The following is a 15230-nucleotide window of genomic DNA, read 5'->3' as shown; positions in this document are numbered from 1 at the left end:
TCAACATTCTTAATTCGGAAAAAGAATTACCTGTAAGCATGGATATCGGTTGAAGTGCATTTCGGAAGTTTTACTCTGAAAATCCGGAGCGGAAGTGTCTTTGTTTACCTTCCGCCGCTAGCCGCAGCTCTAAGCTACAGTAGACATAACAGAGTAATAACCTTCATGTTTACAGTCTGTGGTAATAAACAGGAGTGTAGTTTAATAACGACAGATTGAAGGGTAACGTGTGAACTTCTGTTGGACTGTAACGAGTTATTTTAAAACAGGAATATTAAATTAAACGTTAAAAGTTCCCGATGAGACGGTTAACACGTTGACTCTTCTTCTTCTTCTTCTTCTCCTAACTAAAGGTTTGTACTTTATTATGCTTTATCTGACTCTTATTATCATTAATCTGACTCTTATTATCATTAATCTGACTCTTTATTAAGCTCAACCTGACCCTGACGATGTTTCATTATGTACCGAAATCTGAAACATGCAGAGTAGAGGCTGACATGTTGATGTGCAGAGAGCGCATGCGCGAAATTATACTTTTTATTATGGATCATGTAAACAGGGATATGGTGCACTGTAGGTGTGTCGTTAAAACACATTTTATAAGTCACTATCTTTTTTCTGTCATGTTAAAATAACTAACTAACCCAGAAAAAAATACTTTATTTTATATTTCAGATACTGAAACTGATATTACTAAACCCCGGGATTTTATTATCTTCAGTCAAAGAAATGACCCTGCTTTTATTTGGGAAGAAGAAGTATGTGAACCCTTTGGAATTTCTTAGTTTTCTGCATAAATTGGTCATAAAACGTGTTCTGATCTTCATCTAAGTCTCAACAATACTGCCCTACAAAGGCAGAAGACCTTAACTCTCCAGAGTGTAGAACTGAGATAAGTGACTTTAAAGTCTTTTTGTTGTCCAGCCAAATGAGTTGCAGGCAGAATATTGGAAATGTGGCAATTCTTTGTCTTTTTAATCAGGTTATTAATGTTCATAAAAATCTTTAGCTCAAACATGACCTTTGACGCTTATTTGGAAGTTAAGGTACTCTGCCGTTGCGTTGCCTGTACAATAATAACGGGGTCATGCCGAGGCAAAAGGCATTAACTTCCATTTGTTAGCTCCCTTGGTTGCTGATCACTATATTAAATCAGTATATGATAAATAATGATAACATACACATGAAATCTAGTGATCATGGCACAATTAAGTGCTTGATGACAGATAGTAAAACAAAAGCATAACACCTTAACTCCACTGCAGTAAAACAAAGGCAGAAGACCTTAACTCAGTTTGAGTATTCCTGAACGCTGCAGTTCAAAGACCCTGATGAGTGAAGTTACTCTGCCTTGGTTTCTCAAGGGCTTTTGGAAGTTAAGGCAAATACAACCTACTATTTTCTCAAAAAAAAAAAAAACACAATTGACTCAAGATATCTGTCCACATGATAAAGCACATCTGTAATGTTCCAAAAATGACAAAAACACATTTTCGAAAAAAATTGAAGTTACTGCCTTTTGCCTTTGTAGGGCAGAATAGACAAACACAGTCTGCTTAAACTAATACCACACAAACAATGATATGTTTTCATGTTTTTGTTGAACACAACATGTAAACATTCACAGTGCAGGGTGGAAAAAAGTATGTGAGCCCCGAGGCTAATGACTTCTCACAGAGCGAATTGGAGTCAGGACTCAGCCAACCTGGAGTCCAATCAATGAGACGAGATTGGAGGTGTTGGTTAAAGCTGCCCTGCCCTATAAAAAACACACTCCAGGTTTGAGTTTGCTACTCTCAAGAAGCATTGCCTGATGTGAACCAAAGAGCTCTCAGAAGACCTACCATTAAGAATTGTTGACTTGCATAAATCTGGAAAGGGTTACATAAGAATCTCTTGATGTTCATCAGTCCACAGTAAGACAAATAAATAGAGAAAGTTCAGCACTGTTCAGCACTACTCTCCCTAGAAGTGGCCGTCCTGTAAAGATGACTGCAAGAGCACAGCGCAGAATGCTCAACGAGGTGAAGAAGAATCCTAGAGTGTCAGCTAAAGACTTACACAAATCTCTGGCACATGCTGACGAATCTACGATACGTAAAACATTAAACAAGAATGGAGTTCATGGGAGGACACCACGGAGAAAAGCCACTGCTGTCCAAGAAAAACATTGCTGCATGTTTGAAGTTTGCAGAAGAGGAGCTGGATGTTCCACAGCACAACTGGCAAAACATCCTGTGGACAGATGAAACCAAAGGTGAGTTGTTTGGAAGGAACACACAGCACACCAACATCAAAACCTCATCCCAACTGTGAAGTATGGTGGAGGGGGCTTCATGGTTTGGGGCTGCTTCGCTGCATCAGGGTCTGGACAGATCGCTGTCATCGACGGAAAAATTAATTCCCAAGTTTCTCAAGTCATTTTGCAGGAAAACTTAAGGCCATCCGTCCACCAATTGAAGCTCAACAGAAGATGGGTGATGCAACAGGACAACGACCCCCAAAGCACAGAAGTAAATCAACAACAGAAGAAAATACGCCTTCTGGAGTCCTGACCTCAACCCGATAGAGATGCTGTGGCATGACCTCAAGAGAGCGATTCACACCAGACATCCCGAGAATATTGCTGAACTGAAACAGTTTTGTAAAGAGGAATGGTCCAACATTCCTCCTGACCGTTGTGCAGGTCTGATCTGTAACTACAGGAAACGTTTGGTTGAGGTTATTGCTGCCAAAGGAGGGTCAACCACTTATTAAATCCAAGAGTTCACACCCTGCACTGTGAATGTTTACATGTTGTGTTCAATAAAAACATGAAAACATATCATTGTTTGTGTTGTATTAGTTTAAGCAGACTGTGTTTGTCTATTGTTGTGACTTAGATGAAGATCAGAACACGTTTTATGACCAATTTATGCAGAAAACTAAGAAATGACAAAGGGTTCACATACTTTTTCTTGCAACGTTGGTGTTGTAGTTGAGACCACACTAACCGAGACCGAGACACCTGACCACCAAGACATTTAGAGGTCAAGTCCAAGATCAGGGCAGGGCGAGACCAAGAGCATAAACATGACAGAAAAATCATCGTCCTGTGTGCAGCGGGCGTTTCCCTCACTTAGACTGTAAAACCGAGAAGGTCGCGGTCGTAACCGGTGGATAAAAATCAAACTACAAATGAAGTGAAGTTGTTCCTTCTGTTCTTACCTGGTTGATGATTGTGGTCGTGTCTCTGCAGGTCTTTGCGATGGCCGTCCTGAACCTGTCCTTTGCTGCGTGTGGGTTCTTGGGGATCTACCACCTGGGGGCCGTGGGGGCCTTTCTCCGTCACGGCGGCCGGCTGGTGGGGTCCCTCAGGGCGTGTGCGGGGGCTTCGGCCGGGGCGCTGGTGGCAGCCTTGATGGTCACAGCGCCTGATAAATTAGAGGTAGAGATTCCTCCTCACAGACACAGAGAGGAAACCTTCCCGGGTCATTTCGAGGTTTTCAGAGCTCCCGCAGGACGACAGAAGAAGAAATGAAGTTATTTAGAATAAACACTCACATTTGCAAAGCTTTGACTGACGGTTCATTCTGACAGATTACAGATGGAGAGTGTTGGATTAAAGACTCTGTCAGGGTGGAGAGCTTTTCTCAGATACTCAGCATCAAAAGATTTGACATCAAGCAGGAGAGCTGTCTGTCCTGTTAATATTTAAACACACACCGGCTCTTCAAAATGCATGAAGTAACATCTGAAGATCACAAAAAGCAGAAGGATACGCCGATCCCTACATTTAGATTTCAAACAAAGAGAGCCGGGAGGTATTTTCAGGAGGTGAAAGGTCTCATATTGAAGGTTTTAAACCTTTTTTTTAGCAGCACTGAGCAGGTTTAGTGACTTTGTAGTTTCCGTTTTGCTCTTTTTATTTCAACATTTGCATCAAAATGTCTGGTTGGAAAATGGATATTCATAAAGATCAATAAGGTGACGGTGTTTGCTTCCTTCTTTTGCAGCACTGTAAAGATTTCACGTTCAGGTTTGCAGAGAGCGTGCGGCGTCAGAGGTTTGGAGCCGTCACCCCGGGATACGACTTCATGCTCACGCTGCGGTAAGAGCCTCAGCAGACAGGACTGATGTGGAAACATCTGGATTTGATCTGAACTGAAGCAGAGACTTGGATTTATTTTTGGTGCAACAACACCGACATCTGCGTAAAAAAAAAAGAGTGAAACTGGGACTTTATGTGGCGTTCTATTTGTGCAGTTTACACCGTGTGCAGGAGTTTGCAATTACTGGTGATTTAAATCAAGAAATTAGGCGGCGCCGGTGGCCTAGTGGTCAGTTTGTGCGCCCCATGTACAGAGGCGTAAAAGAAGAGAGACAGGAATGTGTCAATCCTGAAAGGAAATCTGTTCGTAGTTTAAGAAAGCTGACAAAACGAGCGTCTCTGTGTGACCCGTCTCCAGGGAGGGGATTGAAGAGATTCTGCCCGCCGACGCTCACAGCCTGGCCTCGGACCGCCTCCACGTCTCCATCACACACTCCAAGAGCGGGAGGAACCACGTGGTGTCCAGGTTTACCTGCAGGGAGGAGCTCATACAGGTACACGCCTCCCTCGTCTTTACGTTTAGAGCTTCCTCAGGGAATCTTCGATGGGTTTTGTTTTCAGACTACGTACTGCACCTTTAAATCTAATTTGATTTAATCGTTTCCCCAAAATCCCCCCAAACTACTGAGCCCCTGAAGGTTCATTTAAGTAGAAATGAAGATGCAGATGCAGAGATGGCATCAGGAGCGTCAACAGAGCAGATAAAGAAACTAGTTAATAAAGCTTCTGATGGCACATTGATGTATTTTTAATTATTCATGGCTCACGAGAGAGAGAGAGAGAGAGTCAACGTTTGACATCATCATGACGAGGGGCGGAGTCTTTGCTTCAAGAGGTGGTTAAAACAGAGCGACAGCGTCAACACCCTGACGATCAGTAACACAAACTCTCTCTCTCTATTCAAGGCTGCGTCTTTGGTTCACAGTCTGCCTGAGGGTAAAGCATCATCACTGCGCTCGATGACTGCTCTAAAGGCCTTCTTATCTCCAACTAGGTCATTTAAGTCAAGAGAAACGAGCTAATTATTATAAAAGATGGGGGTTTTTTTTTAGAAGTTCCTCACACATGTTGGCCTCGTGCACGTCCGGGGTTCCTCCTGCTGCAGCCTCGTGGTGTCATGTGACTCTAAAAGGTCTTCACTTCTCCTCCAGGCTCTTCTGGCCAGCAGCTTTGTGCCCGTCTATGCCGGACTCAGACCTGTGGAGTTCAAAGGAGAGGTAAAGATTCATGACTTAGGAGGGACCCGGTATAAGAGGGGGGGGGGGGGGGGGGGGGGGGGGGGGGGTCTCTGGAGTTAAGATTGTTGATTTGTTTGATCAGAAATGGATCGATGGAGGATTCACCGACAGTCTGCCCATCCTGCCCGTGGGACGAACCGTCACCGTGTCTCCTTTTGCTGGACTGCAGGATGTGTGTCCTGTTCACAGGGGGCGCTACAACCATCACCTCAGACTGGCCAACATGAACGTAATGGTAGGAACTGGATCTACATTTTCCCCATATCGATGTATTAAAATATTATAAGAGCATGCAGTGACATCGTAAATGTAGGATTTCAGATTTATTTCCTTCTGAATGCTGCAACTTTTAAGACATTTCTAGTTTCTAGTTCAAGCTGAAGTCGTACAGAGGCGTCCTCTGTTGCTCCTGAAACGCACAGATCATTTCCTGTGCTGCTTTTTCTTTCAATTTTCAACATAAATATTGTTTTTTTTTGTCTTGCACTTCCTCAGTTCTCCATGGAAAACATCAAACGTCTGAACCAGGCTCTGTTCCCTCCGTCCAGCAGCGGCATGACGTCTTACTACGAGGAAGGTTTCAGTGACGCTGTGAGGTTCATGAAGAGAGAGGCCTGGATGAGCTGACGCTGAGAGAAGACTTTTTAAAGACGTTTTAAGAGTTTTATTCTGCCGCGTGATTTGAAGTGTTCTTAATAAAGTCAGAGTGGTCGATGCAGCTTCACCCGTGTCGCCTTGTTTGGATCCTTTCTTCTCCTGGATCAAGGCTTCACACTTTTTATTCACAAAGCCGAGCATGAAAGCGTGCGTGCAGCGCTGCGAGCTCCAGTCAGATAAACGTTTTCACTCGGCTCCATGTGACAGCAGCAACATGATGAAGAGCGCTCATGAGAACATGGACTCCTCATCCATTTTCCAAGGAGACTTTTAATTTCCCCCCCAGCTGGAAGTGACGAGAGAGCGAGAGAGAGAGAGAGTGAAGAATCATTGGGCGGTGCAGCACTTCAGAGGACGTCATGGATGTCGGCGCTCCCTCAGGACTGGACGATGGAGCGTCCTCTTTGAAGTGCCGTACGTTTTTCCGCAGGGTTTCTGTTTGATTCCCTCCAGCGACGGGAGACGTGAGCAGGTTCTCCATCAGCTGGTTGTGTGCGAGCGAGCGGCTCCTCCCTCACCACGCTCACATGTTGAAGGAGACTCTCTGAGCTGCTGCTGCTCCGGGGAGGGAGAGAGGCGGGTAATTGATTACATTCTAGTATCTACACCGTCTGCGTATGAATGCTCTTAAGGAACCAAAAGAAGACCTTTGTTCTCTTTACTACACAGGGAAGACTTTTACTTTCTGCAGCTCTAAATGAGTCCGCATGCCTCCAAAATCTGATCAGGCCTCATTTCCCAGAAGCTTCTCCGGCTAAGACGAGCGAACAATCAGTCTTGGATCAGGGCGCGTTTCCCACCAGCATCAAAACTAAAGACAACATGAATGTTAGGAGGGTTACTAAAGACAATCTTTAAAAAAAACACATCTGAATGTTTTTACTGTATATATAGTTTGTGGGAGGAAATGTCAGCTCACCGTTTAGAGGTTTAAATTTAGAGGAATGTCTCAAACGTGCTGCCACTGCTGATCATTAAAACTCTACGTTTGGTCATGTATCTCCAAAAAGAAATGTATCCCACAGCAGCACAGATTCATTCATGTAAGAACTGGAGGTCAATCTGCAGATTTTTTTTTTTTTCTTTAATTCACATTTTCTACGCAAAAGATTTTTTGCGATACAATCAGAATCCAAGAAACACATCCTCTCTTCTCGGGAAAATGTGTGCTCAAACAGGCCATTTGGAGATTTTCCCTGCATGACATCACAAAGGGCAGCAGACTTACAGCTGTTGTTCAGTTGGTAGAGTCGGCCGTGTATTAACTGGAAGGTCGGGGGTTCGATCCCCAGCTCCTGCAGACACATGTCCGATGTGTCATCGGGTAAGACACTTAACCTAAAGTTGCTCCCACTGCTTTGTCGGCGGTGTGTGAATGGATGAGTTAATACTGATGGACTCTTTACTCAGCAGCCTCTACCATCAGGGTGTGAATGTGTAGGTGTGCTCTGGACAGCTTTGTGCAGAATGTGTGTAACGAGCATGTTTTTTTTTCTTCTTCCACATCGTGCATTAACTCTTTCTGTTAAGCAGAGAGGATGTGAGGTCACATAACGAGGGATAAGAAGTGTTCTGATAGATACTTCATCCTAACATCACATTAGCACTGTAAACCTCTAAACCAGCTCTCCGATGTAAAAGCACAAACACACGCAGATGTCTCCTGCAGCGTTCCCCCCCCCAGCTGCCGTTATGTAATCCCACCTGCTGCTTCTGCTAATGAGGCTCAATTAAGGCTTCCCTTTAAATTACTGTTTGCACCCGGGGCGAGAGATTCCCCTGCTTTTGTTTATTACTCGCTTAGTTTCGGCGCGTCTCGTCGGAAAATATTCTGCCCTGGCCGGGCAGCTTTATTACAGCAATTATTCAGCTGCTTAGACGTTCAATACACACACACACACACACACACACACACACACACACACACACACACACACACACACACACACACACACACACACACACACACACACACACACACACACACACACACACACACACACACACACACACACACACACACACACACACACACACACACACACACACACACACACACACACACACACACACACACACACCTGCAGAGTGTGACGCCTCCGATGAGCACACTGATGTGTTTCAGTTTGATCACAAGTCCTACATGGACACAAAAAGAGAACAATCATCTCGTCTTGGGTTTTATTGAGCGTCACAAACTAATGTGGAGTCTAAACTCAGGAGGTCTAAACCTGCTCATAAACCAGCTCCCATGCTCCTGATTCTGGCTTTGATAATCTCGTGGATACGGCGTCTGATTTCTGACTGTAATGACACGATTGTAAAATTAGCTCTGAAGATTTTTCCTGCAGTTGAAAACCAGGCGCAGCATTTCTTCTCCGAATCAGAGTGTGAAAGTCTCATTAGTCACAAGACGAGTGTTTTTTGTTTTACCACCGAGAGCTCCATCCTCCTCCTCTTCCTCCTGCTCCTCTTCCTCCAGCTCCTCTTCCTCCTGCTCCTCCTCCCCCTCCTCCTCCCCCTCCTCTTCCTCCTCTTCCTCCTCCTCCTCTTCCTCTTCCCCCTCCTCCTCCCCCTCCTCTTCCTCCTCTTCCTCCTCCTCCTCCTCCTCTTCCCCCCCCTCCTCCCCCTCCCCCTCCTCTTCCTCCTCCTCCTCCTCTTCCCCCTCCTCCTCCCCCTCCCCCTCCCCCTCCTCTTCCTCCTCCTCCTCCTCTTCCCCCTCCTCCTCCCCCTCCCCCTCCTCCTCCTCCTCTTCCTCCTCCTCCTCCTCCTCCCCCTCCCCCTCCTCCTCCTCCTGACACTGACAGAGCTGAGAGAGCGTGGAGCAGCAGGGCTGCATCCAGGGTCTCCACAGCAGGCCCTCTGCAGACACCTGGTTCTCCCCGGGCGTCACCGACCTCCGATGCGCCTCTGCGGCCTCGTTCATCACAGCCAGGACGGAGCTGAAGGCGGGCTCGGCGTCGGGAGTCAGCGGCGTGGTCTCCGACGGGTCCCTGGAGAGATCGAAGAGCAGCGGGGGATCGTGGTAGGTCACGTAGTCCGGCTCGCAGAAGCAGAGGTGTGTGTGGTGGCACGCCGTCTCGTTCTCAGGGTAGAAGTTTGGTGTGAAGAAAAAGGCTTTCCACACTGAGCTACCTGCAGAGAAAACAAAGCACGGAGCAGTCGGTCGAAAACAGGCTGTAATGGCTGCAACATCTGGGTGCTACTTCTGCTAACAAAAACATGCATTAAATCGTGCTAAAAGGTCAAAGGTCACTGAAGTGGGTCCAGTCCACAGGGACTGTTGTTAGTCTTCATCACTGTTATTCCAATAATCTAGCTGAGACGATTCAAGGACCCTCATTCGTCAACAGAGCTGTCAATCATGACGTTACATCCCGTCTCTTTTTTTTTTTTTACACTAATCAACTTAAAACACTGAACACTTCATTCAGAATGACAGGTAACCATGACGACAGAGTATTAATTATTTGACGTGTATTTTAACATCCTGGTCCGACCCCATGTCCCGTCTGTTATCATTGAGGAGGCGGGGTTTATGACCTATACTGCAGCCAGCCAGCAGGGGGAGCGTTGTTTGTTCTGGCTTTTTCTCCGTCCATGTCAGCATACAGCGTAATTCAGCCACTCCCCTTTTCTGCAAGGTCAAATGATGTATTTGTGGACAGTCTGAACGTTGTTACACTCTAAGAACTACCTGAGCCTGTCAGGGACAAAAACAACAACTTTAAGTGGACGTTTGTCCCAAAAGTTGGACTCACTGTTTTGAGGATGCCATCTGACTGCGTTCAGGTATCTGCTGCAGTAATGGAACAGAAACTCGTGGTCTGATCTGTCCGTCTTCCCCTGCAGCAACGCCATGAGGTCACGACCGTCGACCTCCCTGCACACGAGCCGAGGACAAGAAGCGACAGTGAGACTCAAAACATTTTCATCATCTCTTTAAACCTCACTTTTCTTCATTTTCAAACACGTTTCCTGCGGCTCTGAGTCGCTCTGAGAGTCACTCCAGCTCTCTTTTTTTAAAATGTGACCCAGATTTCAGACTTCACTCGTTTTGACTGACGTGTTGAAGGAGCGCTGTCTCGCCGCGCCGCACCGCGCCGCGTCCTCACCTGTCCTCGGGGACCGACGCGCCGCTCAGCCGCACCACCGTCGGAAACACGTCCATGTTGCTGGTGGGCTCGTCTACCACCCTGCCGCCCGGGATCATCCCCGGCCAACGCACGATCCCCGGCACCCGGATGCCTCCCTCCCAGTTGGTGGACTTCCCCGCTGCTCGGCGGGAAGAGAAGAAGAGAGTCTCAGAACAGACGGGCCGCTCGCCGAGATAAAAGAGCAGAGCTGTCAGTCATCTGTTCAAAACTCAGAGTGCTCTTTGAATCAGGACCAAACAGAAGCAGCCACATTTCATCTACATCGACTCGGAGTACTTTTGGAGAGAGCGAGCATCCTGTAAACATCAGTTTCACCACCGCGCTGTACCTTTGTAAATCCCGTTCCAGCCTCGGTGCACCTCTCCTCGTGCAGAGATCTCCTCCAGGTGAGCTCCCTGATCGGAGGTCAGGTACACCAGAGTGTGTTCTCTCAGTTTGAGTCTGTCCAGAGTCTGCATGAGCTCGCCTGATATAACACACAAAGACAGAAGCACAGTGCAAAGTTTCATCTCTGCAAAAAACAAACAAATGCTTTTATTTGGTTTTCCACTTTTAAGAGACAACAGAAATGTTCCCACTGTGCAGCTCTTTGGACTGGAAAAGGATAATCCAGCTGCTGTGAGACGAGTAAAAAGTATCTTTGAACAAGCACGCTGCTTTCCTCACATGCACCTGACGCTGCTTGAACTTTTCAAGCGGACGCAGGTCAGTGAAACGTTAGCATACATAATCATCTGCACACGTCGCTGCAGCTGCAGACCGAGAGCGTCAGGTAAAAACAAAAAGAGAGCGAGTGAGCGAACGGGAGGAAAGACGGAAACATTGGGAGAGACAAAAGGAAATGCGATTATTCCCCTCCTCCTTTGTGCTCTTACAATCGTCCTCAAGCTGAAATAATTGGAGTAATTACACGTTCATTAGGAAAATAAGCCCATTGAGGGCTCGTGTTGTTTGCAGGCTGTCCTTGAGACTGAACAGCAATTAGAGAGAGAGAGAGAGAGCGAGCGAGGGGGAGAGAGAGAGAGACCTATTTCAAATGATTTCAACAGAACCTCATCATCATAATGAAGGACCAGCTGATGTTATTACAGCCTACATAAGAAACATGACGATGACTCTTTTCTAGAAGATTTGCATCTGGATTTCTGGAGCAGATTTTTGTCCGTCGGTCTGAGTGACAGGAAGAGGAAAGAGGAAGAGGAAACTTTCCTTATCAGTGTCACAATGCTCGACGGTCAAACCTCCTCTGGCAGCCCTGCAGCGTTCTGCCCCACTGAAGGCTTACAGAGAGCTGGCCGATCAGAACGTTGGCGTTGAGACACATCATTATAAAACTAGAAAAGATCCTGAAACTGAAGTGCGCAGACTGACCGACGCTCCAGTCCACCTCGTGGACGGCGTCCCCGTAGATGCCGTGTTGGCTGCTCCCTCTGAAGCGTGCAGAAGCGAACATGGCCGTGTGCACTTGGATGAAAGAGAAGAACAGCAGGAACGGCGTCTCAGCGTTGCTGCAGAAACACACAGAGCAAACACGAGTTCAGGATTCCTCAAAGTCGACTAATCGTCATCGGTGAGAGAGAGCTGTACCTCTCCATGAAGTCCACGGCCTCGCGCGTCATCCTCTGCGTCAGGTTTTCAGACACAAACGGCTGCTCTATGACTCTGTGCTCCCTCATCAGGATGCAGTTGAAGTACGGCATGAGCGTGATGAACGCTGCGAGCAGTCCTGCAGCCAGCAGCAGCAGAACCAGCAGAGCCAGGATCAGCCTTCTGCCGACGGCGATGAGGCCGCAGTACTGGAGGACAACTGAGGTGAGTAAGACGACGACCAGCGTCCTGTAGGGCAGATATTTGTGGAACTGGAACACGGTGCCGTGTCCGGGCTGGCAGTCCCGCAGGTTGGTCAAAGGGATGCCGAAGAAATAGTTGAAGCCGTGCACGCTGGGGTGGTGGCAGTGATCGTCGCTGCTGTTACAGTTCAGTCCGAGGTGCCACTTTCCTGCAAAAAAAAAAAAAGAGAAGATGAAACACAACAGGAGGAAAGTTTGAGCTGTGCAAACTTCAGCAGCGTACCGATTAGCGCCGTGTCATAGCCGCGCTGTTTAGCGATCTTTGCAAAGGTGACCTCTGTGCTGGGGAGACCTCCGGGCGCTGCGTTCAGTATGAAGACCTGGTTTCTCCCACTCCCATAAATCCCTGGAACAGAAGCACGGAGATAAAGAAGCACAGAGCAGGTCAGGGCAAACTAAAAGCACCTGTAACGATCTGTCTCTTCAGGACGTTTCAGAGTCGGTGGACAGATGGCGTCCCTGCAGGTCCAGATCTGTTTACAGTGTTGAAGTGACGCGCTGTCCGCCTGCAGACCGACATTCAGCACCGCGTCACTCACTCAGGGGTTTCTCTCTCTCTCCGACTGACCTGATCTTATCGGGTAGCGCCCGGTGAGAAATGCGGCCCTGCTGGGGGTGCAGAGGCTGGCTGCAGCGATGTGATGAGTCAGCTTCACCCCTTCCTCCGCCAGCTGGTCGATATGGGGGGTCCTGGGATCACAGTTTATTATTAGTCACAGGACAAGGGTAGAAACCTTTCAGTCGTTCTTTATGCTGCTTGGAGTTCGACTTAATAAAGAAGGGAAATAAGTCCAAGAAATGTTTTTAAATGATCAGATTGTAAGTTATCTACGGAGCCCCTGAAGGGACATGTGCAGGTAAACTCACAGATTTCAAACTTTGACCTCAGCCAACCCCGACACAGAGAACATTGATTTTCTTTTTTCACCTCAGAGTTTTATTTCCGTAGCAGCCCAGGTCTCCGATCCCGAGGTCGTCCACCATCATGAGGACAAAATTCGGCCTCCTGCTCTCGTGCAGGGACTCAACGCTCCCCTCCACGGGAAGCAGCAGCAGCAGCAGCAGCAGCGCGGAGGACGTCAAACATGCCCACTTCATGTTGTCGAGGTCGGATCACTGGAGGGACAGATCACAGCACAGGTTGATACAGTTGTAGAAACACCCACAGCAGCCAAAAGACGCCGATAAAAGTAGGCGGGTTATGATGCAAGAGTACAGCCAATTAGAAACCAGAGGAGTTGCATCACTCCTACAGCTTGAACACTTTACCTGACACACTTTATAGACTGTGGAGAGGTTTCTGAACTCTGGACAGGAGACAAATTAACAGATATATTCTGTTAATGTACGCCTACATTAACAGAATGAACAGACATTCTGTTAATTATTGGAGTTCAGCAGCTGTAGCCTACATTTTAAAAACGGAGCCAGGAGAAGCTTCAGTTTTTGATGCATATACGCCCCCCCTCCCTCGACCTCTCGCTCTGAAGCGGATTCTGCTCTTTTTTTAAAAAAGGTAGTTTTGTCATGTTGAACGCAGAGACTTATAATAAAGCGGTTGCACTGAGCCTGCTCTCTCTCTCTCTCTCTCTCTCTCTCTCTCTCTCAGGCACGCAGCAATTTTATGAATAAATTAAAAATTAAATCAGAACTTAAATCAGAAATATACCTGGGCTCAGGTATCGTCTTTACGTGGGAAACACTGCAGACTAAATATTCTCAAACAGGTTGTTGGTATAAAGTTGTTATTTTTATTGTTCTTCACTTGTGTGTGTGTGTGTGTGTGTGTGTGTGTGTGTTCTATCACTAGACCTCAGTAGTCCTACAGCGTGGCTGCCAGCACTCAATAATATAAGATTCTTTTTATTAATTTATTTGCCTCTTGCATGAAATGTGTGCAGAAATCGGCCTACAGTGTATTTTAACATCTACCATAATGGATGTACTTGGAGATATTTTCAGAGGTGGTATGTAGTTTAAAAAGTTTGAGAAACACTGGAATACACAACATGAACTTTCAGGAATATTTTTGGTAAACATGTTGCAGATTTAAAACCTGAAATGTCAAATGTTCACATCATAATGTTGATATTTTTGATGAAATTCTGCAAACTTTCACTGCAGTTAAATGAATGATTCTGAGTATATTCGTGATGAAGATGCTTTGTGACGTATTTCCGTCATGCAGGTGTTCAGAGTGACACCTGCGACATAACTCCATCTTTAACATTCAAACAGCAGTTTGATCCTTCACAGACTGAATGTGTCTTTAAAAAACAGTAAATAACTTTTACCTTGTTCACGTGTTCACCTTCAGTTTCAGCTTCTCATCTGACCAAACATCAACATTCAAAACTGTCCGGACTCTGAGCCCGGGCCGGAAGTTAACGGAACAAAAAGACACAGCAACACTTCCGGTTCGGAGTTTCAAAACAAAAGGGGACGAACACTCTCAGAAAAATATTTTAGCCTTTAAATGCAAATTATGAACCGTGTAAGACTGAAGCCAAAAACTCTCCTATCAGGACTCTTCAACTTGTAACATCCTGCTGAAGAAAAACGCAATTAAACTCGTCATTTGTTGAATTGCACGTTAAAAAAGATATATTCTCAAAATGATGAGCGTATAAATCTCCTTGTTCTCTTTCTTTCCTGACTTTTTCGACTCGTTCTGAAAGCTGGTGCATTTTTTTATTGTTTGACGATAAAAATAAGCCTAATAATACATCAGGTTAGTGGTTAGAGCGTGCCTCCTGTATCGAGGCCTCAGTCCTCCAGGCGGGCGACCCGGGTCCAAATCTGACCTGTTGCTCCTTCCCCACTCTCTTTCTCTCTCCCTGATTTCAGACTCAATCCTGTGGCCATCTCTACAATAAAAGCACCTAAAGCCGAAAAACAAATCTTAAAAAAAAAGCCTGATATAAATGTTATCATGCAATGTTCCATATGTAACACAAATATGTGCTTTAACTCATTACTGTTAATGGTCTTGTTGTTTGCACATCGTGTTCCTGCAGCGTTCTCTGTGTTTACTCCACTTCAGTCCTAAATGTACTGAAGAGGAGAAAAAAGGAGACTTCATGCGTTGTTACTTTAAAATGTGTTTTGGCTTCGATTTGCTTTCACTTGAATCATTAAAGGATTATAGAATCATTTCTCCTGGGCTTTTATGGTGAGATAGAGTTCTGCACAACCCCTCACACAGCTCTCATAAAAGGTACAGAAAGTAATTTCT

The 15230-nt window shown here is 46.2% G+C and overlaps 2 protein-coding genes across 3 annotated transcripts; one reads left to right on the top strand and one right to left on the bottom strand.

Annotated features, from left to right (window-relative positions):
• Positions 1–3216: 3216 nt before the first annotated feature.
• On the top strand, positions 3217–6057 carry pnpla4 (patatin-like phospholipase domain containing 4). The gene is made up of 6 exons (XM_061032870.1): positions 3217–3430; positions 3999–4093; positions 4452–4587; positions 5245–5310; positions 5414–5566; positions 5827–6057. The coding sequence occupies exons 1-6, from the start codon at positions 3218–3220 to the stop codon at positions 5956–5958; spliced, it is 795 nt and encodes a 264-aa protein (XP_060888853.1). The 5' UTR covers position 3217; the 3' UTR covers positions 5959–6057.
• Positions 6058–8157: 2100 nt separating this feature from the next.
• On the bottom strand, positions 8158–14412 carry sts (steroid sulfatase (microsomal), isozyme S). 2 transcript variants are annotated; one of them, XM_061032752.1, is made up of 11 exons: positions 14290–14400; positions 13265–13302; positions 12924–13111; positions 12564–12685; positions 12219–12341; positions 11733–12144; positions 11517–11653; positions 10474–10611; positions 10104–10263; positions 9750–9871; positions 8158–9123 (listed from the first exon to the last, which is right to left on the bottom strand). In XM_061032752.1, exons 3-11 carry the CDS (start codon positions 13091–13093, stop codon positions 8372–8374), a joined length of 2136 nt encoding a protein of 711 aa, XP_060888735.1. In that variant the 5' UTR covers positions 13094–13111; positions 13265–13302; positions 14290–14400; the 3' UTR covers positions 8158–8371. The 2 variants fall into 2 exon arrangements, with proteins under 2 accessions (XP_060888735.1, XP_060888736.1); XM_061032753.1 differs by lacking the exon at positions 13265–13302 and having other exon boundaries at positions 14290–14412.
• Positions 14413–15230: the final 818 nt, after the last annotated feature.

The sequence above is a fragment of the Labrus mixtus genome, chromosome 24, assembly GCF_963584025.1.
Source record: "Labrus mixtus chromosome 24, fLabMix1.1, whole genome shotgun sequence".
Lineage (NCBI taxonomy): Eukaryota > Metazoa > Chordata > Actinopteri > Labriformes > Labridae > Labrus > Labrus mixtus.
This window is presented reverse-complemented; position numbering and strand designations above follow the sequence as displayed.